This window comes from Frankliniella occidentalis, unplaced genomic scaffold (genome assembly GCF_000697945.3).
Source record: "Frankliniella occidentalis isolate FOCC.00 unplaced genomic scaffold, Focc_3.1 Scaffold14, whole genome shotgun sequence".
In the NCBI taxonomy this organism is placed as follows: domain Eukaryota; kingdom Metazoa; phylum Arthropoda; class Insecta; order Thysanoptera; family Thripidae; genus Frankliniella; species Frankliniella occidentalis.
In genome coordinates this window covers 2539694-2560837 of record NW_026267144.1, presented here as the reverse complement: position 1 = coordinate 2560837, position 21144 = coordinate 2539694, and the positions used below count along the sequence as shown (strand labels likewise).

The 21144-nt window shown below is 56.2% G+C and overlaps 2 protein-coding genes across 3 annotated transcripts in view; one reads left to right on the top strand and one right to left on the bottom strand.

The window, feature by feature from the left end:
* Positions 1-6848: 6848 nt before the first annotated feature.
* LOC113203509 (uncharacterized) lies at positions 6849-12543 on the top strand. 2 transcript variants are annotated; one of them, XM_052263805.1, is made up of 5 exons: positions 6849-6987; positions 9095-9322; positions 9516-9841; positions 10313-10483; positions 11142-12543. In XM_052263805.1, exons 2-5 carry the CDS (start codon positions 9109-9111, stop codon positions 11646-11648), a joined length of 1218 nt encoding a protein of 405 aa, XP_052119765.1. In that variant the 5' UTR covers positions 6849-6987; positions 9095-9108; the 3' UTR covers positions 11649-12543. The 2 variants fall into 2 exon arrangements, with proteins under 2 accessions (XP_052119765.1, XP_052119764.1); XM_052263804.1 differs by having other exon boundaries at positions 11118-12543.
* LOC127748826 (uncharacterized) overlaps positions 11876-21144 on the bottom strand; it is a 69862-nt gene continuing 60593 nt past the window's right edge. Inside the window, exons 2-3 of the mRNA XM_052263843.1 lie at positions 14340-14478; positions 11876-11958 (exon numbers count right to left, since the gene is read on the bottom strand). Coding sequence (XP_052119803.1) covers positions 11876-11958; positions 14340-14478 — 222 coding nt within the window. The remainder of the gene's footprint in view (positions 11959-14339; positions 14479-21144) is intronic.

Below are 21144 nucleotides of genomic sequence, written 5' to 3'. Positions count from 1 at the left end.
TAGGAACCATATACTTACACAACAGAATGTGCCTAGAAAATTCACACTTCAACTTTAACATCAATTGACGTGCAAATTAATCACTTTCTTTAAAACAGTGAACAAGCCCGCCTATGTACAAGAGAAATATTCTACGATCAAATCCTCGATGGTCTTCCAACCTTAATGTACACACTGGGACTGTCAGTACTAATTTTAAATATGTGCCAGGGTGAAAGTACTAATTGAGTACTAAATTTTAGCGTGCAGTACAAATTCCTAGCTGCATTGGGCGGTGGGAGCACTGCGGGTTGCCTGCCTTGCAGCCTGCAGCGGCTCCACTGTTTTACCACTAATTATGGGTTGTTGCTGAGTAGTACTAATTCCGGCATGCTAATATTCGGGGAGTACTAATCATCCCGAGCAGAATGCACTGCTTGTGGGGGCGGTTGGACGATTGGGCGGTGCAGCGTCACACCCGCACCGCCCACTTACAACCTCAATGTACACACTGGCAATGTCAGTACAAATTCTAAATATGTGCTAGGGTGAAAGTACTAATTGAGTACTAAATTTTGGCGCGTAGTACAAATTCCTAGCTGTATTGGGCGGTGGGAGTACTCCTGCTTGCCTACCTTGGAGCCACCAGGGGATCCCTTGTTTTCACCGCCAGTTATGAGTTGTTGCCGTGTAGTACTAATTCCGGCATGCCAATATTCGGAAAGTACTAATCGAACCGAGCAGAATGCACTGTCTGTGGGGGCTGTGGGACAATTGGGCGGTGCAGCGTCACGACCGCACCACCCAATATCGATTTCGAATGGTGGCTTTAGTTTGCAAGTACAAATTTCACTAATGGGCCAGGGTGAAAGTACTAATTGAGTACTAAATTTTGGCGTTCAGTACAATTTTCTAGGTGCATTGGGTGGTGCGAGTAATGCGGGTTGCCTACCCTGCAGTTTGCAGGCGCCGTCTAACTTTGACTACAATTTTTATGGTGTTAACAGGTAGTACAAATTCTGCCAGGTTAATATTCAAAAAGTACTAATTCTTCCGAACAGAATGCATTGTCTCTCGTTGGGATCGGACAATTGGGTGGTGCAAACGTCATGCACGCACCGCCCCACATCGTTTTCGGATTGCGCCCACAGTTTGTTAGTACAAATTCTAATATTTGACAGGGTGAGAGTACTAATTGAGTACTAATTCCTGGCGAGTAGTACAATTCCTATCGCCATTGGGTGGTGCCTACTTGACAGAGCTTACCTACCTACCGAGTAGAGGCGCCTGCGGAGGTTGAGGGAGGCGACCCGGATCGCGCGCGCGTCGCGGGCTGCGGACGGTTGCCTACCCTGCACGGCGCGCTGAGTCTCTATTCACCCGGGCCGGGCCCCCCGGGGCGCGGCCCAGCAGGCGGGTCGCTCGGCTCCAAAAGGTATAAATGGTGGGATTATCAGTGGGTTGGGGTGGGGGGGTGACAAGCCGGGCCGGCTCCATTGCGGGGACGCGGCTGAATGGGCGGCGACATCTTACGTCATTTCCTCCCGGCGGGCGCAAAGTTTCAACTCGCGCTCTCTCTCTCGCTCCCCCGTGACGGGCGAGCCGCGCCGAGTCTAAAAGAGGAGCGCAAAAGTTAAAAGTTGCCGCGGCGCGCTGCTCATGGGCGTGGCGGCTCACGGTCGTTCTGTTGCCGGCCAGGCCCCGCTCGCGACCACGCCGCCGTTGTTGTTGCCAGAGTTTTCTTTCCGAGTCCCAAACGATGCCGACGACTCTCCCTTCATCCCCCTCCCCCCCTCCCCCTGAGCACCGCCACGCCCTGCCCGCGCGCCAGAGGGCGTACCGTGGCGCGGTAACCTGACCCGCTTTGCTCAAAATGCAAAGTCTTGAGCGCCAACGCTGGTGCGGCGCTGGGGGCGACCCATATCTCCGCTGAAGAGACCCGCGGCCGGTGCAGATCCGAGCGAGCGAGTCGCAATGAGTGGAAGCGTAAGAGCGCTCATAGCCGGTAGAACCGAGCCCTCTCGGATTTTCCACGGCACCCATCGTAGTATCACTGACGGCTTTATTGTTTTATAACCATAGCAGTTACTACTGTCTCTGTGCTTCTTAAATTTTTCGCGTGCACCATTACGACTGCCCGGTGCCGTCGCTCGCGTCTTGAGAAGCTGCCGCTGTGCCGGACCGCCAAGCTGACATTGTTTCTCATGTGGCTCACTGGGATCCGATTGGCGAGCTGTCCTCCCTTGGTCTCGGCGTGGCGCGGCGTGGCGCGGCGGAGGGGAGCAAGCGGAGGAGAGGCGAGCCCGAGGAAGTGGCTTGCGGAACACTGCGGGGCCCTGGAGTTTGGATCGACTTGGGGTCCCCGGTTCGTGTCAGCCGAGTGGACAGCCCAGAGCCCGGCCGGCCAACCCTTCTTGTCCCGAAGCGGATCATCAGACAGAGTGGCGGCGGGGCGTCGTGGCGGGCCGGACTTGTCTCGCCCCTGCCGGACGGGCGGAAGGCCGGCGGCCGACGCGGCAGACCGCCGCAACTTTCCCTCTTTACAGCCGCGCGCCAGGACACGCAGGCGGTCAACCTGAGAGGAAAATAGGTCCGACTTCGTAATTCCCTTGTTAATCTTTCTTGTGCCGCGTCGAGTGGGGTGTTCAGAGCGGTCCAGGGCCGTTGCGCATAGTAGTCGCCGCACGAAAGTATTTTGCTTATACTCTACCGCATGCAAGCTCGCCGTTGCACCTGATGGCCCCGTGCGAGTAGTATGCAACCCGGCCGCACGCCTGCATCCATAAGAAAGCTAAAGAAAGCAGGAGCCTATGGAAAACCCTGTATAATGAGTTATCCCGTATTTCAGCTGTTATTTTGGCCATAAACCTACTATTTTTTTTCCGTGTGCCGACCACCTGGTGGCCCTGGCTCCGCTCACCGCAGCCGCGAGCCCGCGAGCCCGCAGCCCGCAGCCCGCGAGCTCCGCTGGGCGTGAATTATGTTTCGCTTTTGCATTTGATTGACAGTTTTAATCGGGCTCGGCAGGAATGAAGGGCGGGTGGCCACTCTAGCCTCTGACAGTTCTAATCGTCGCGGGACGCCCGGTGGCGAGGACGGGGGTAGGGAATTGTAGAGCCCCCTGCCGCCCCACCCGCCCCGCTCTGCGGGCAGAGAGAAGCGGCCTTCCTTTAGGCCCCTGCGAGGGCTCTGCCGGCGGCGGTGGTGGGCCTTCAGGATGAAGCGCTTGCGGTGGAGAGGCGTGGCAGGGCGGGACCGAGGAGAGACGCGGGGTGTTGTCTGTTTGGCGTGGCTGCCAGCCCCCCGCCTGCCTGCGCATTCGGCGCGCGCGGGCGGGGCGGGGACGAGCCCGGGCCGGCCAAGATCTATGCTGCAGTAAATCCACCGCATTATCGAAAATGGAGCCAGCCATAATTCAGGGCTCGGCGGCGGTGCCTGGTGGCCCGGGCCGGGCCGGGCGCGTACTACAAGCCCGCCTCTCGCCCCCTCCACCACCTCTCCACTCTACGGCTCGCTACGGTCCGCTAATTACAAACATCCTGTTCCACTGATGACCCTTTCCTTTATCGGAGAGTGGCGGTTTTGCTAAAGGAGAATGCCCTATCAGTTGAAAGAAGAAAAAAAGACACTTCCCGGGATATCATAACAGAGAAGGAAAACTGTACTATTTTTCACTAAGCCTCTGAAAAGTAACGCACAAAGCTATTGTTTGTGTATTATATGTGAACATGCGCGCCTATTTGTGAATGTTGTGGATTCGGAGTAGGCAGGCAGGATTCCTATTCGTTGCGGTCGATCGGCTAAAACTGGCCGAGGCAGGCAGACGCACGGGCGAAAGGTCGCAGGGGTGGTCGGTCGGACGGACGGACGGTCGAACGGACGGACGGACGGGGCAGCATCCCACCAGTAATTGTGGCCCGTCCAATTACACATTGATCTCGGTAATGGGGCAGCGGGGCCGCCTGCCCGGCCGACCGGCCCGGCCGTTTGGACGTGCGGGAGGTGGGCGGGACACAGGCCCCCGGGCTGCAGCCACCCTGCGCCCGGTGCACACCCCGCTGAACGCACACCCTCACAGCAGAAGCAGAGATCACGTATATAAAGAAACGATGTTGACACATCCGTGTCACTACGGCCAAGTGTCTTTTAGCCCCCCTTCGCCCGTTTCTGCTCTCTCTCTCCCCCTCTCTCTCTGCTCTACGGCCCGTGGGGTCGCATAGCACGCAGGATCGCAGCCTGTGCTCTGGACCAAACGGACGTTGTTGATGGAGGTCACCGAGCGGGCCAGCCAATTACGCACCGACTGTGTGTGGGTCGGCTGGCGATAGGGCGGGCATGAGATGGGGGCGCTGCGTGCTGCCCCGGCAGAGCAGGCGGGGACGGCAGGTGGCACGGCGGGCACGGCCCCGCCCGATGTGTCTCATCATTTTAATTTGCAAGATTTGCAACTACCGCTGTAGACCTATCGGCTGTACACCCGGGCGGGTGCGCGCTAACGACTCTCGTTACCCGGAGAGTTTTACTCGAAAACCATTAGAGGCGGGTGCGGCGCTGAGGGCGTGGTGGTGGGGCGGGGGGTGGGGCCGGGTGGGGGTGGGGCACTAATAGAGAAGGCACACGGCCCTTGATTGATGGGATAGTGCGGCAAGGGGTGGTGGTCTGATGTGGGAGCTGAGGGCCGGCGCGAGAGGGAGACAAAAACAATGCCAGGGAGAGCGAACGAGAGAGAGAGAGACAAAGAGAGAGAGCGAGTACTCGCTGGCGCGTCGAAGATAAGGGAAGCGCGACGCGGCGTCGCTAGCTGGAACGACGTCGCGGAGCGACCAGGTAATTTGAAGGTCGTTTGCAATAATCTCGCAGCTCCTCCGAGACAATGCGAGCGCGTCGGCGGCGGCTTGGGGATTAATATCCAGCGAGCCTCGAGCGGCGGCGTGGCCGGCACTTTGTCTGGTCGTGAACGCCGATCTTATCACACGAAGCAGCGGCGCCTATCTCATTCGGAAGCAAGGGAAAATAGGGCAGGGCACCGCCACACAGCAGCCAGCGGGCTTTACTACGAAGACCGTCGCGCAAATAAAGCTCCTCGGTCCCCACCAGCGCTCATCTACAGATTTCGAGGATTTCTAGGATTTCTAGGATTTCGAGGATTTCGAGGATTTCGAGGATTTCGAAGATTTCGAGGATTTCGAGGATTTCGAGGATTTCGAGGATTCGATATTGCCCAAAGGGACATTTTCCCTAAGTCCGAAAAAAAAAGCAAACAAACAAACATGTTTCCTCATTATTTTGGCAAAGTGAGCGTCTCTAGAATATCGTAAGTTTCGTTTCCCTAATTTCGGCGTGATATATATCTCCGACGTATGCCGTGAGCATGCCAAATTTTGGAGCCGCAAAGCCACATCCCTGTATGATTTCCTATTACCTCGTCTCAGGTGTCAGCGATGCAGGCGCCAGGCGCCGCGGGCGCCGCAGGCCTAGCCACGGGTGCACTAGGCGCGTCGCAGCGTAACAGTGTTTCGTGAGATATCGCGAAGTCTGTTACGTGAGACGTAGTCTGGCTTCATTGTAGCTAGTTTATTTTTTGTTTCTTTCTCGCGGCTTTTAAAATACTTGTCAACATTTGGGAATATTTTGAGGGGACGCAGTTTCTTGTTTTGAGATAAAAAGTGGACGTCCACATCTGTGAAAAAGAGATGTGCGGTAAAAAACGACAACTTAACAGCATACATATATACACGCATACACAGAAACGTGGCGCGCGCGCTCTCGTACGCAATGGTTCACGATAAATAATGGACAAGGTGCGGTCGTCATGCTGTACAGCGCACGAGCTGCGGCTCCACACAACACGACGCGCAGCGGCCGCAAAAACTACCCCCCGCGCGCCACCAACGCTCATCGCGGGCTGTCAATCTCTGTCGGATTATGCCCACCCCCCTTGACACGACGCGGCGCGCGCAACCTGACCGGACCATCCGCGACCGGCGTCACGTGCACCTGCCCCTCGCGTGCCTGTGCGTTAGGTCCGTATTTTCTACCAGAATTAAAATTACATCTTTAGCTATGTTTAGCTAGATTAATTTCTAACTTCAGAGGTGAATTTTTAGCTAGATAGCTGAAATTTTTGCAGTATAGCTAAAGTTTTAGCTTCGTTGCTAAATAACCAGAGTTACACGAAAATCTGACCGGGTATACCAGGTTTAGTGGCAAAAAGGCAAAACTACCAAAGAAGAAGGGGCTGCCTGCTCCATGATCGATAAAGATTTCATCGTGTCCGACGGTCGGATATGAATCCATCATTACGGACGGAGGTATACATTACGCTGTAAACTTGGCGACGTTTTTGTGTTGACCGGAGGCCCATTTGTCCGCCTGAAGGCCGGCCCCCGACCAGCGCGGCGCAAAATATACCTTTGAGGAAAAGCCCCAGGTGGTCGCAGCGAAAGTTGTGTAGGCCGTGGTGCGACCGATTGGCTGCGAATGCCCATGACCACCTAATTGGCTACTAATTGGCTGAGTCACAGACCGTGATAGGACACGTGCGTAACTGTTTCAAAAGAAAAAATCGCTGCATTAACTTTCAATATACTGTTTTTATCATCGTCAAGCTTTACATTGTATTACGTTGAGGGGCGGCCCATATAATAAAGGGTTCTCTCCACTCCAACTTTCCAGAGGCTGCGGCTCGTAAAATAAATGTGTTTATTTCGGAATCCATCCCTCCCCCCCCCCTCCCCTAGGCTTCTCAGCAGCAGCGCCAGGAGAGGCCTTTGCAAGCCTACTCTGCGCGAAGCGATCCATCAACACTAGGCCGTGTCTGCGGCCGGCCGGTTGGCACTTAGGCCCCTCTGCAGCGCCGCCCCGGCTCACTGACTGGCCCTTGTTGCAGGAACCCCAACCAGGCGAGCGCGGCGCAGCAGGACCGAGAGGCCAAGGAGCGGTCCAAGCAGCGCGGCGTCGTCAGCTGGGAGGAGTACGACGCCGGCCACCAGAAGTACCTCGAGATCGGTAAGTGGGAAAAAAAAAATAGCAGTATAAAAAATACAATTTCAAAAACTGAAGGCAAAAAGAAAAATACGCAAGGCCACGTGCTTTCAAACGAAACAAATCACGCAGGTTTTGTCACCATAATTACTCTCGCTGTAGAGAAAATTAATGTGTGTCGCGAAATACTTTGCGTCACGGCCACGGCCGCCGCGCGGGCGGGGTCGCTGTTGTGTGTGTGCCAGCGACCGCTCGGGCTCGGCTCGGCAAACACAACAGCGCGTTGATGGCGGCGGTGGACCTCTGGCGGCCGCAGCAGAGAGTGAGCCGAGCAGCGGCGCGGGGCGGACAAATTAAACGCTGCCCACTAAAAAGTAGTCTCCGGGTGGGACGAGGGGAGGGGGAGGGGGTCGCCTGCCCCGGGCGAGGCTATAGCCTGTCCTGTGTGTGCATACGTGTGAGCGCCCAGCCGCTCCGGCACACCACTAAATTCCTTTTCATCCCATTACGGCCCTCCGGGAAAGTTTGCACGCCGTGCGCGCTCTGCGGAAATGTCCGCCCCTTTTATTCCGTTACACGAAAGGCGCGCGCGCCGCGCCCTGGCGCGGTCGCTTTCCGTCCGGTCACCGCCGCGTGGCACACAGTGTGTGTGTGTCTGTGTGTGTCTACAGCAACTGGAGGGGGTGAATCGTTTACCTTCCGCGACAACACTGGAGAAACAAGTATGTTTGCGTACGCAATGTTTCTTGACGTGATCTCGGGAAAACACGTTTCCTTGTGCACTCTTGGAGTGGATCGCATCAAGGAACGTGTTCTCCTGAGAACACGTCAAGTATCGTTGCGTACGCAACACTTGTTTTTCCAGTGAATACGAAAGTTTTAATTGCGGGTTGGTAGATGCCTCTAAAGAAAAGTTTTCTAAACCCGCCCGCACGACTGCATGCGGTACAGCATAAGCCAGATAAAACAAGGTGTCTATGGACCACCCTGGGTTATTGTCGTTTTGTAAAGTTAAAAACTATATCGTGAAAAGTTTTTTCAAGCGGTTGTTTTAATTTCATTATGAACCATACTGTCTCTTTTATCAAAGCCCCACGTTGGGCGTGTGGGGTAATATTTTCTGGTGCGACGCGCCACCGCCGCCCCTGTGGCGGGACGTGGCGGGGCGTGGCGGCGGCACCAACGACGACGCGACGGGTCCGGCCGCCATTTCCGCTTCCTTCCGTCGCTCTCCCGCCCCCGGGAAGAAAAGCGCGGCCGCCACGCCTCGCGCTTTTGTTGCTCGCGGCGACTTTTCTTCGCTGCTGCAGCAGCAGCAGCCGTCGACGGGGTGGGGCGGCTGTCGGCTGTCGCCGCGTCGGACAGGCCAGTGGATCAGGAGGAGCAACTTTGGCCGGCTGATTGTCGTGTATCGATTCCGTGAGGGTTTTGGCGCGGTGGTTGCAGTTTCCTGAGGCGAGTTGGGAAGGTGGCCCCGTCCACACACACACACACACACACACACACACACGCGCGCGCGCGCCTCTGTTGTGCTTCGTTCCGCAGAGTGGGGACACCTGACGTACGCGGAACGGCTCGCCCGGTCAAGCCCAGCCCTGCGGCCATAAAATAGGGGGGGGGGGGAGCAGGCGAGTGCGAGGGGAAAAAAAAGAAAAAGCGGAAGAAGCAGCAGCGAGGGGAAAGAGAGGAAGACTGTCGTCGAGTCAGCAGAGGTGCTCCGGCCTGTCGATAGGATGAACCGAGGTGGCGTGTCATAGAGGGCGTGTTCGGGGGCGGGGCGCGGGCGTCGAGGGGCGAAGGGTCGGCCGGACGGATGCGATCCTCCCCGACATCCAACGGCATTACCGCATCTCGAGGCTTAGTGTTGGCGAAATTATCTCGATAATAATGAAAGGCTTAGTGTAGAACAGCTGTTCTAATCTCCCCGAATGCCGTGTACCCTGGGCTGGGCGGGTCCTGCTCGTGTCGGCGGGCGCTGGCCCTGCTCCCCCTACAGGTCTCCACCTGAAGGCAGGGACAGAGCACGGCTGACAAACACTTAAAATCCCCTCAAAAAAGCAAAAGAACGAAAAAAGCCAGAGCTAGTGAGTCAATGCGGCGCTTCAGCTTAACCTCGCCATCGTTATTACAGGCCTCAAGCCGCGCATGAAGAACCACTTCCGGGCGCACAAGATGTCCATATGGCTGCGGCTGATCCCGGAGCTGCACCGCGCGGGCCAGGAGGACGTGGTGGCGCGCCACAACCTCTTCCGCAACCACAACGAGTCCTCGCTGTACGACGGCATCGTGCGTCCGGACCCGCTGGGCCGCGCGTACGGCTTCGGCCCGCTGGCCGGGCTGGACGCCACCGACGACACAGGTACACTCAACCGACACGCGATCGTTCTGTTTTTCGTTGTTTTTTTGGTATGGTCTGTTTCTTTATAGTCTCTTTTGTTGTGTGGCGCTTTCTTTTTTTCTTTTTTTTCTTGTTCTTTTTTTCTTTCTTTTTTTTTTTAATTTTTTCATGAGTTTTGGTTTTGAAGCTGACGGCAACACCATCTTTTGTTCAGGTCTTTTGGGCGCCAGGCACGGCAACGCCACGCCACGCCTGAGCGACGTCTTCCTCCCCGTGACCATGCCCACGTGCCTCAACATCACGGGCTCCTACCACTCGTTCGGCAACGGCACGGGCGCGGCGGCCGGGGGAGGCGCGGGCGGCCACGGCGGCCACGGCGGCCACGGCAACGCCATCGGCGGGGACATGCTGGAGCCCGAGGGGCTGGCGGCCTACTCCACCGCGCTTGGGGTCACGCTCGCCATCGGCTGCTCCCTACTCGTCCTCAACGTCCTTATCTTCGCCGGCGTCTTCTACCAGCGGGACCGCACTAGACTGCAGGTGAGTTGGCTGTACGGTGCAGCTAGATTGTCCGACCTATTTTGCTGCGACCTATTGTTTTTTTCCAAAATCCCCAAAGGTGCTGACCGACCTCGGTTTTGTCCGACCTAATTCTCTCCGACCGCGTCGATATGCTGAGATTTTGGAAGAATGCACTTTAGAGGAAGAGGCTTCAGAGACCATGAGGGGGAACTTTAGGTGCACTGAGGGAAATACCGCCACTATGACGGAGTGCAGCCCTGCGTCACAGAAACAGTCAAAAGTCCACTCGGTGCCGTCCAACTCCCCCGGTCAAAAAATTAATCATATCGACGAGGCTGGAGAAAATTAGGTCAGAGAAAATAAGGTAGGACGAAACCTAGATCGGGAAGCTCTTTGGGGATTTTAGAAAAATCACCAGGTCGGAGAAAAATAGGTCGGACAATCTGAATACCACCCCAGTTAAATCCTTTAAACTTGTCCTTGTTGCAGGTGAAGAGCCTCAAGCAGCAGCAGAGGATACGCGGCGCGTGCGAGGACCTGGCCGGCGGCGGGAGCAGCGCCGAGAAGCAGTTCCCGCACCTCCGGCACTCGTTCTCGTCCAGCGTCATCGTGGACATGGAGCGCGAGAAGACGGCGTGCGGGGCGCAGCAGCAGCAGCAGGTTAGAGCTGTGCGAATCGAGATTTTTGCCTTCGAATCGAATCGAATCGAATCTCAAAAATTTTCTTCGAATCGGATCGAATCGAATTGGCCAAAAAATTTCGAATCGAATCGAATCGAATCAGTCCAAATTCGAGCCCGAATCGAATCGAAAAAAAAATCGATTGTATTTTTCGTATGCAAGTCACGCGGTATTTTTAAACTCATTTAAACTGGCCACGTACCGTAGATGTTCGACGACTTACAACGTGTAGTGCGGGCATAGAGCGGGTGCCGCACACTAGACCCCAATGCGATTCGATGTCGAACCAAACCGATTCGAAATTTCGAATTATTCGACATCGAATCAGGCAAATTCGAAATCGAACGAATTCGAATCAGGCCGATTCGATTCGATTCGATTCGATATCGAACAATTCGCACAGCTCTACAGCAGGTGCGTGCTGGCTCAGGGCCGGGAGGACAAGCGTACACCAGTCCTTCTGACTTTTTATTATTTTTATTTTTTTTGTAATTTTTGGGGAGGTTTTACACTAATTATTTTTAGTGGAGTACTACCCCAGAAAAGGCCCCCCTAAGAGACCAGAATCCTGTAGATTGACCTGACACAACCCTCGTTCTTTTTGGGTGAAAAGCCGACACTGGCCTACTGCCCGCAGGTGCTGCACTGCGACAAATCGCCCGTGTCCAGCATGAAGTCGTCCAAGAGCGGCGGCGGCCTGTCGTCCGGGCTGGCCGTGTACACGGGACAGCCGCCCAACTACTCGGCCTACCTGCACCACGAGTACCCGGGGCCGGCGGGCGGTGCGGACGGGCCCGAGGGCGCCATGATCCTCAGGCACTCGTTCCACGCGGGCAGCACCTTCCGGGACGGGCCGAGCAGGGGCACGGCCACCCTGCCCAGGAACATGGGCGTGCTGGGCAAGGCCCAGGAGGGCGTGACCCTGGGGCCCGCCGCCATGGGCTCGACCATGGGCACGTCTATGGGCACCTCCATGGGCACCTCCATGAACCCGACGCCCAACGGATGCGCGGGCGCGCAGCTGCACCATACGCTGCCCCGCCCGCCACCGCCGCCGCGGGTGAACAGTAGAGCCAGTGACCACGGAGACGCTCAGAGGGACCTAAGGTTGCCGCAGGCAGCCCTCAGTGAGATGCGGGTGTGAGTGCTCGGCGCCTGCAGGCTGAATCATTTAAGATACTTTTGGATAATTTTTTTTTCAATGTTTGTCTAGATTTATGTTGTTGTTGATCGGCAGGGTAAAGCCTGTTCGAAGTGTCCTGTATTGTGAACCTTTTTTTGAGGACGGACTTAATTGCTACGAGGACGACGATTTGCTTTCTTCTTCGACGTGATGTGGTGTTTACGATGACTCATCCAAGATGAGGCTGATCAATTGAAACCTGTATACCTGCGATGTACAACAATACTCTCCGTCAGATTATGTGTTGTGTGCAGTAGCACAGTGGACTGGTCTGGCAGTCAGAAAGTAAATGATTTTTTAGAAAAAAGGATATTGTGCCAAATAGCATGAGTACTGTGACCTCTGCACACTGCTGTCACTGCCATAATAAATTTGATTGTCAAACCTCAGCAGATCTATGTCAGAAACTCGAGTTGTAAAGTGGAACAAGAATTTGTTTACCTGACAGTTTTATTCTATTATTTTTAACAGTATATTTATGTATCATAGACTGATCAGCTATGTTCTATTTTTGTACACAAGGAAACTGACTTCTACAATGTTTAACTCATTCTGGTGTCTTTCACTGTAGCAGTTTGTTCTTTGTGTGCAGGATGGTTTAGTTAATTTTTACAGACAAGAGAGAAAGAATTACAATGCTCACATTTTCACAACTGTAAACATTACCCTCTACTCTTCTAAACTATCATGTACGTATATGCGCTGATGTGTGAATTGAAGTTTGTTTTATATACTGATGAAAGGAAACTGACTTAAGATGTAGATATTTAAAAACAAAAGTTAAACTTTTCCAGTAGATTGGATGAGAAATGGGTATGAATTGAGTTATTTCTAATAAAAGTTTATCCCTGATTCATGTGTGTTACTTTATTTTCCTAAAGCTAAAATATGACAAATACAGAACTAGGGGAAAGTTGAACGCACAAAATTAGTTTTCTGATAAGTGCTCCCACGGTATTGTCTTTGCTTGACTGTCGTCACTTCAGTTCACCTAATTTAAAGCAAGTTTGGGCACACAGCAGTTAAGTCAAAGTAATTGAGAAATGTAAAGCAAGGTGGGCGAAGGTACCACATGGCTTTCGTTCCACTTATCTTTCCTAATTAAATTTATGCCTTTGTTCATTCCCCACACTTCACATTCATTCAGTTTGCTTGCCTTTGACACTCGATATTTTCACTTCGAAGATACAACTCTACTGGAGATTCGGTTAAGTAAAGTAAAAAGGCAAGATGGCGAAAGAACAACTTCAGAATTTTGGCAAACAGGCGGGCTTATTGTACCTGGTGTTCCTTGGCACGTGGCACGTGCCGGAACGGCGCCGAATTGCGTACGCGCCCAGGCAGCAGCAGGCGGGTCAGGACTACTGGAGGAACGTCTGCGGCCTGCGGCAGAGTGGACAGGGCCGTGTCGGCGTTGGGTGCGACGCGGTCAGGACCGGCCGGGGGCGAAAGTAATTCAGCTCGTTCTCGTTCCCTATCCCTTTACCCTCCTCCCCTCCCGTCGTGCATTATTTCTCCGGCCACAGTTTGGTCCCAGTTCTTTAACTCCCCTCCGAGCTCGCTGCTCGCTGGCTGTCCCGCTAGTGGTGGTGGTGGTGGTGGTGGAGGTGGTGGAGGTGGTGGTGGTGGTGGTGGAGCTGACAGTGGTGGTGGTGGTGGTGGTGTCGCGCGTGCCGGGCGGAGACAATGCTGGCCGCCAACAAGGACGGACGCGCGACAACGCCACCCGGGGCCAAACGCGCTGCTCTCCGTAAACTTTGAGCCTCATCCGTCGTGTTGCCGAGGGTGTGCGGCGGCACCGCTGTCGCGGTAGTTTGTTAGCGACGATACGACGTGGGGTGACACAGGCGCCGCTGCGACTTGGTCCGCGAAGTATAATGGTTTACACCTGCGCAACACGTCTCTATTTCCGGCCCGCGCAGAAAAGTATCGTCGGCACTTGTAAAAGAAAATGAATCGGATGCGGGGTGCTAAAGCTAGGCCGCGCGTCTCCTGAAATATGTAAGTCGTGTCGGCGGCTGAGAAGTAACAGAGGCGAGGTGGGGTCGGCGTCGCAGCCGGCCACTTGTTTGCGTCTTTCGCTTTGTTTAAGTTTCGGCTCGTTTCCTCCGAAGCACCAAAGCAGCGGGGAGGGAGGAGGGAAGGCGATGGAAGGAAGGAGAGTGGCAGCAGGAAGTTGTCAAAAACCCCCAAGGACGCACACCCGGATAGGACGCATAAACCCTCTGCACCACGCCGTCCGAGGGTAGATAACTCTGGCATCGAGCGTTAAAGCTGCTGGCGTCGGGGCCGCGGGCAGAAAGGGGTGCCTCTTATATTATTGGACAACCGCTACCCTAGCGCGGCGGGCAGCGGGCGGCGGGGTCATACGCTAGCACCCGGGGGGAAATGGCGCTGTCAGGCGACGCACCCTCGATCACTGACTGGCGCACCGCACGCCGCGCACGAGGCTCAGCGCCTTTTTCTCGTTACGCCGGCGAGGAGGGAGGGGCAGGAGGACGCCGGGCGGTGGAGGAAGGCGAGAGGAGATCTTGTTGCGAGCTCTCCTTTTATTTGGCGCCCCGCCCCCGCGCGGCGGCTCACCTCGTCCCCCCCGGGGGGCGGCGGGGGTAGCGGGGCCAGGCGCGCGGCCAGCATAACGGGGCGGATAACAAGCTCCACTCGGGGAAGAAGGAGGCGACACCGTGAAACCAAACGTGTGTGAAGGGCCGGACGACTCACCCCAACGCACGGCGCCCACGGCCTCCCCAACTTGGGGCAATCTCGGACATTGTACACCTGCCCTGCCGATCTGCAACACATATTCGGAAATCGTCAGAACGGGAACTCAAAAGTCACACTGAAAAACCAAAATCGCGCACCTGCAGGTGAGTGAAAAGATTCCTCACTTGCAGGTGCGAAAAAAAATCACTAACTCACAGGTGTACAACAACCGTACACTTCCATTACCAGTGCATTCGCCAGGGTGAAAGACAAGTAAATAAATGGCACCGTCAAATTCCGAGCAAGGCAGCTAGCTAATTTCCAGCTGCGCATGTATGCGCATGTATATTGTCCATCAAGCTCATTTTCTCAATCCGCAGTGGTGGAATGTTTGAAGAGGCGGGGAGAGGGGGGGGGGGGGCTGGATGCAGGCACGCGTTGGCGCAAATGCACGCCGCGCTATGCCGTTTGGGCTTGGGCGCAGTGTGCGCTGCATACACGGTTTGCAGAGGCGCTGGGCTGCGCTGGGGGATGGGGGTGCGGCGGCTGGCGCTGGACGGGGTCGATGTTTGCACCTATCTGGACCTCACAGACTCCCCCCTCCGTCCCGCTCAGGTTGACACGGACGCCGCCAGGCCCGTCCCCACGCCCCACACAGCCGTCGTGTTTGTCCACATGGCGACGTCGGGACGATCCCAGAGGATTGCCCAATCATTCCGCAGGCGGAGAAGAGGCCGTTGACGCGGCTCGGGGCTCCGTGCTTCTCATCGGCGCTGGAGCAGGAGGGGCAGGTCGAGACGCTGCTTGGTGGGCCCGTGGGCCGCGGGCGGGCGGCGCGTCCTGGAGTACCCCACCCCCCTCGCCCCTGACCGGGCTCCGGGCTCCCTGGCCGGCGTCAGGGACACTTCATCCAATTTATCCTGATCCCGGGCCAGAGGGCAAGGCACCGCTGGCGAGGCCGGGGAGGGCAGGGACCAGGAGGAGGGAGCCTGCGCCGCGGCACACCGACCACTCCCGTGAAGATGGCGCGGCGGGCCACGAGTGCGTCGCGCGACACGGCAGACTGTAGGGGCTTTTCGGACCACACACATACACACCAGGCAGGAGGTCACCCCAAATGAAAATGAGGTCGCTCTTTTGGTGTCCGCTTTACCTCTCCTTTTCTCTCGCGCTCACCACCCCCACGAACCCCCCGACCAGAAGAAAACAGCCAGCAGGGAGGCGTCCTTCAAATTGTGATGAGCGCGTCGTCGATCTCGTAGCAGCAGCCGAGGCAGCAGCGGCAGAGATACGATCGGAAGGAAACTCAGGATTTCCTCTTCGTCCCGTTGTGCGGTCCGGCTCCCCCAGCGTCCGCCGGGCGCCTTTCAACGCCAATCCCTTGCTGCCGGGCGCGCGGCCGGCTGGTCAGACGTCATCGCCTCTCCCCCGTTCAACGCTCACCGCAAAACAAGCCCCATCCCCTCGCTCTCTCTCGGGCGCTCCCACACACACACACAGCCTACGTATCAGCCGCAGGGTGTAACAAGCGAACTGTAAGGACAGGCGGCTTACGGCTTATCGCTGTCAATTACTCCCGGGGCCCCGCTCCGCCCCGCTCCGCCACGCCCCGCCACGCCCCGCCACGCCATGCCCCGCCACGCCCGAGGGCCAGGAGGAAGACAGCGGCCGACCGGGGCCGACCCCACCCCACCCCCCGACGCCATAAACGCGGGGGGGGGGGGGGGGGGCCGAGTAAGATCAGCCGGAGGCGGTCGGTTCACGGAGCCCTGCCCACCCGTCGCCGAGACCAGCCATTCGAATTTTCTAAGGCAGTTTATGTTGACGTATATTACCTCTGGCGGCGTGGCACCGCGTGGCGGCCGGGTGGTATTGCCTCGGGCGAGTAGGGCCCCGCCCCGCAGGACCACGCAGCTGGGTGCGTCATGGCCGAGCGCGTCGCGCAGACGATGTGAGAGACGATTACAGTCTCCTTGGGGCTGTCCTGGTGCAGCACAGCCCTCGTCCCACCATCCCCCACCACGCCCCGCAGCTCAAAGGCAATCACACTTACTAGTCGTCTAACGGCTGTCCGTCCCCCGTCTCGTCCCGCGCATCGCTGCGACTGCCAAAAGGGCTCTGCTCAGACTGTGAGGGCTGCCTTTGAGGCGGCCAAGCCCCTGTGTCTGCGGCCGTGGGCGAACCCCTCTGGACCAATCTGCACGCACTGCAAACCTCTACTGCAACCGCCCGAAGGACGTGCCCTGCGCTAAGTTTTGTATAGTTTTGGGAAGGGGGGCAAAAAAATAGCATACAGTACTTGCTCGCCGAGTTCCACACAGTTAAAACCTTACGAGGCAAAATGCCAAATCCTTCGTACCTACGAAGGATAGCTGGAATCGAGAATCCGATACTCACAACTAGGGGTAGCCCCTGTTGAAAAATATCCGTGCAAAATCGCGCCTTCTCGGTGCAGACGTTGTGCAAATCTGTGCCTTCCGCGTGCTTTTGCCGTGCGGACCCGTGCTCTCGGCGGGCTGGATCGGAGTGCTGCTCGCTTTAAAGCCTTTCCCATTATTGCACGTGGCTTTTGTGGCCACTGAGTTACAAAGTCGGCGGATACTTATTTACAGGACGCGTAAAGGAGAAGCGGCTGAGACAGATTCGACAAAGTTCGTCCGTCCGCCTCCTTCATCAGCCCGTCTCACGCATTTCTCTCCCGCCGCACTGTCGCAACTGCTCGGCGCGGGCAGAGGGAACCCATCCGATTGGATAAACAACAGCGTCAAGGTCAGGGGCCTCTGGCGCGCGGGAAGCGGGCAGCGTCGTCAGGAGGGCCGCCCGCAGATTCTGTCATCTCCCATTTCAATCGCCCAACTCTAGGAGGGGCTCACTTAACAATGAGCCCTAAGGCTGCTTGCCTACTTCGGCATGCCCTTGGAAGGAAAGCCGTTCGTAATATGATGGCTGCTTTAGATTCTTTATTGCACATTACAAACTCAATTCTTCGTAATACGAACGAACACTGCTGTTGGTAAGGAGCTAACAAGGGAACCTTTTCAGGTGTAAATATCCGATTTCGTTGAAACTCGGAAAATTTAAAGGTTACATACTAGAAGTCGGATGGCACTTGAAATTTTTCCTGAACCTCACAGTGACTTGGGGTTTACTTGAGCCTTACAGTGTATTTTGTCTCAAACATCCCTCTACCGCCTTAACGGTACAAACTAGAGCAAAATGGACAAAATTTTGGCCCCGAAGACGCTACTTTGACGAGTTACCTCTTAGAATACAGCTTAACGTTTTTCAAAAAATATCAGTTTTGAAAACCTTACTCCTACCCTATAAGGAAAAACTAAATGTGAGGTTCAGGAAAAATTTCAATGGCCATCCGATTTCTACGTAAATAACCTTCAAATTATCCATGTTTCAACGAAATCGGAGATTTACACCTGAAAAGGTTTCCTTGTAAGAGTGACTAACAGAAATAAAGCGTCAAATTTCGGCGCCTTTACGAGCAGCAGAAACTCTGATGGTCGCACGTTTTGGTCTGTAAAAAAGGGCATGTTGAATGTTTAAGGCCTCTATTCGCGGCCACTTTTGGAGCCTGCTCGCCGCAAGGTGAGTTAGCCGGGAGATGCACGACGCTTTCAGGTACGGCAACTCTCCTTTGGGGTAAAAGCGGATGCCGTGGTGTATCCAGTTAAGCCGAAGATGCGGAAACTTGGTCCGGCCGACACCCTAAGGCGCCAGGTGAGCCGCCCCCGTGAGTGAAAGTCTATGAGAGCCTACAGCGGCGCTCCCAAAGTAATCGCTAATTTATTTGCGGCACGTCCTCTGCTGTGGGGTGGCAGGTACTGGGGACGGTAGGGTGGCGGCGGCAGGGCGGGCGGCCTACATCTGGATTTCCGGGGCGTCTCCAGTCCATCAGCCAGGGACGCGAACTGGAGAACGGGTGATGTCAAGACGATCTCTATCGTCACAGCTTTATACACGGAAAAACAAGAACTCGTTGTGAGAATCAACTCTGATTGTTAGGCGAAATACGAAAGCTAGAATTAAGAATCCCACACTCACAACCACGCGTTGGTTGCCACGACCGGACACTTTGTAAGAATACAACAAACTCCATTTTGGTTTCAATTCGCACAAGTGTCCGGTCGTGACAACCAACCTCTGGTTGTGGGTATCGGATTTTTGATTCCAGTTATCAAATTAAGCCTACCAAACAGAAGTCATCCCCACATCAAAGACTTTTTTGACGCGAGTTCGACGCGAGTTGAACGCGGGCAACCCGTGTAGAACGGTGTAGCTCAATTTCGTCTTTTTATCGTCTTTTGGAAGAGACGAGGGAAAGGTGAGGGAAAGACGAGAACAAGACCACAGAATCCGTCAGTTTCGTCTCTTTGTCGCCTTCCCTCGTCTCCTGCTCGTCGAGAAAGTGTACACCTTTGCGACGAGCCGGAGACGAGATAACGACGAACTCATCTCGGCAGTCAAAAGCAGTGCCGGGCCGAGCATCGAACCCGAGACCATCTGAATAGAAGTCCGTCACGGTGACCACTTGGCCAGAGCGGACACCTAAGGGAGGGGACGCGAGGAACGAGGCCCACTCGGCCGGGCGGCGCGGCGCTTGGACGACCGGGGGATAGAACGGTGTAGCTCAATTTCGTCTTTTTATCGTCTTTCGGAAGAGACGAGCGAAAGGTGAGGGAGAGACGAGAACAAGACAACAGAATCCGTCAGTTTCGTCTCTTTGCGGGCCGGGCCGCCTGGCCGATTGGGTCTCGTTCCTCGCGTCCCCTCCCTTAGGTGTCCGCTCTGGCCAAGTGGTCACCGTGACGGACTTCTATTCAGATGGTCTCGGGTTCGATGCTCGGCCCGGCACTGCTTTTGACTGCCGAGATGAGTTCGTCGTTATCTCGTCTCCGGCTCGTCGCAAAGGTGTACACTTTCTCGACGAGCAGGAGACGAGGGAAGGCGACAAAGAGACGAAACTGACGGATTCTGTGGTCTTGTTCTCGTCTTTCCCTCACCTTTCCCTCGTCTCTTCCAAAAGACGATAAAAAGACGAAATTGAGCTACACCGTTCTACACGGGTTGGGATCAAGGGAGTGTGGGTCTTTGGCCTCTGCCGCTGCTGCAGTTGCGGCTTGCCGAAATATTTTCCGCGCGAGATCCTGGGGGCAGGTCTTATTAAGCTTGTATATTTTATGCAGCTCTATTCTTTCCGAATGGGACCCAGGAGCGAGGGAGGGGAGAGGGGGCAGGGCGGGGAGTCCTCCAGGGGGTGCCGCCGAGCACCCGCGCGTCCGCCCCTGCCAAAACGCCGCTGATATCTCGGGCCGCAGCAGCAGAGGTGCGGTGCGTCAGAGATAACAATTGTTGCCCGGGTGGGGGACTCGCTTGAGGTTAAATACTACGGGGGCGGCTTAATGTTTTGAGGTTATGACGCCAGAAGTTGCCTCCACCAGCCAGCCGGCCGGCCTTGGCGCTCGCACACGCTGCCGCCGCCGCTGCCACCAGCTCGCCCAGGCCCGGGGTCGGGTCGGCTGGGCGAGCTGGCGAACACGACTGTAAATGGATTACGGCGTGAGTTATCACGGCATTACAAGCCGCTCCGACAATGCGCGGCCCGAGCGCGGGGCGTTGCGCGGCCGGGGGAAAGGTAGGCACCCCACTCGGCGGCCCCGGTGTGAGCGTGTGGCCACCAGTTGAGGGCTCGGCAGCCGCCCGCCCACCAGGGCCCACCATAGGGCCGACCGCCCCCGCGACTCCGACCTCGAGGCGAGCGCGCGGCGCGCACCCTCCTCTTACCTTTTTGCTACATCCACCCCCCCCCCTCCCCTCCTCCCGCCCCTGATCAAAACAAATGGCCACTATATTTTTCACTCAATTCGCTGTGAGCCTTAAAGTTGGAAGGACAGACGCGGAAAAGTGTATCAGCTAAGGGCGGAGAGGAGCGCGCTGGCCAGTGGGAGGTGGGAGGTGGGTGGGGGCGAGAGGGGTCGCTCTGAGCGAGGAAAAAGTCTTCTTACTGAGCTCTTGCGGGGATGGGGAGAAAAAGAACGGAAAGAGGTGGGGAGACAAACGTGCCGCGCGCCTCAGGGCGGAACTTGTAAAACCCAGTGTTCTCAAAGTCAGTAATTTGGCTGGTAAATTTCTCGTACCGTGTTTTGTTTCAGTTGCATCCTTGTTTCTTTCCGTTCTTTCTTTTTTTTTCAAAGTTTTGTCGCTGCCGTTGGCGTGTGCCTGGCGGCCTCGACTCTCACGCGACGACCACGACCACCTCCACCAGCACCACACACCCGCCCGGCGCCTCCCTTGCCCGCCCCTTTGCCTTGATGGTCGCGCTCTCTGCTTCGCCTTCTCCGGCTCCAGGTCATCGGTTCAAGTCTCGGGGCGACATTTTATCCCCACAGGCCGGTCCGGATAATACGGGCGTTTGTGTGAGTGTGGCCCCCTATGGTGCCTCGGCCTCGGCCCCCGGGGCGCCGCCGCTACGGCCTCGGCCCGCGCGCGCCTCGCGCCGCCGGCCACGGCGGTCTATTTACAGAGGCCGTTAAGGGGCTCCATCCTGATTTTGGATTCGGAACCGATTCCAGGAGAACGTCGTCGGGCTGTGTGGGGCGTGCTGACGTCCCCCTCGACCTCCATCGACGAGTGGGGCGGGGCGGGGCGGAGCACGAAGCACAGGCGCGAAAACGATCCCCCATGTTGCGTAAATGGTGCGACGTTTAAAACGCTTGCAGCAGGAGAGGAGGGGCGGGGTGGG

Bases quoted from the DNA above. Each gene is read 5' to 3' on its own strand.
- LOC113203509 (XM_052263804.1), top strand. From the start codon at position 9,109: ATGAAGAACCACTTCCGGGCGCACAAGATGTCCATATGGCTGCGGCTG. The intron at 9,323-9,515 runs GTACACTCAACC...TCTTTTGTTCAG, and splicing joins GGACGCCACCGACGACACAG to GTCTTTTGGGCGCCAGGCAC. The intron at 9,842-10,312 runs GTGAGTTGGCTG...TCCTTGTTGCAG, and splicing joins GGGACCGCACTAGACTGCAG to GTGAAGAGCCTCAAGCAGCA.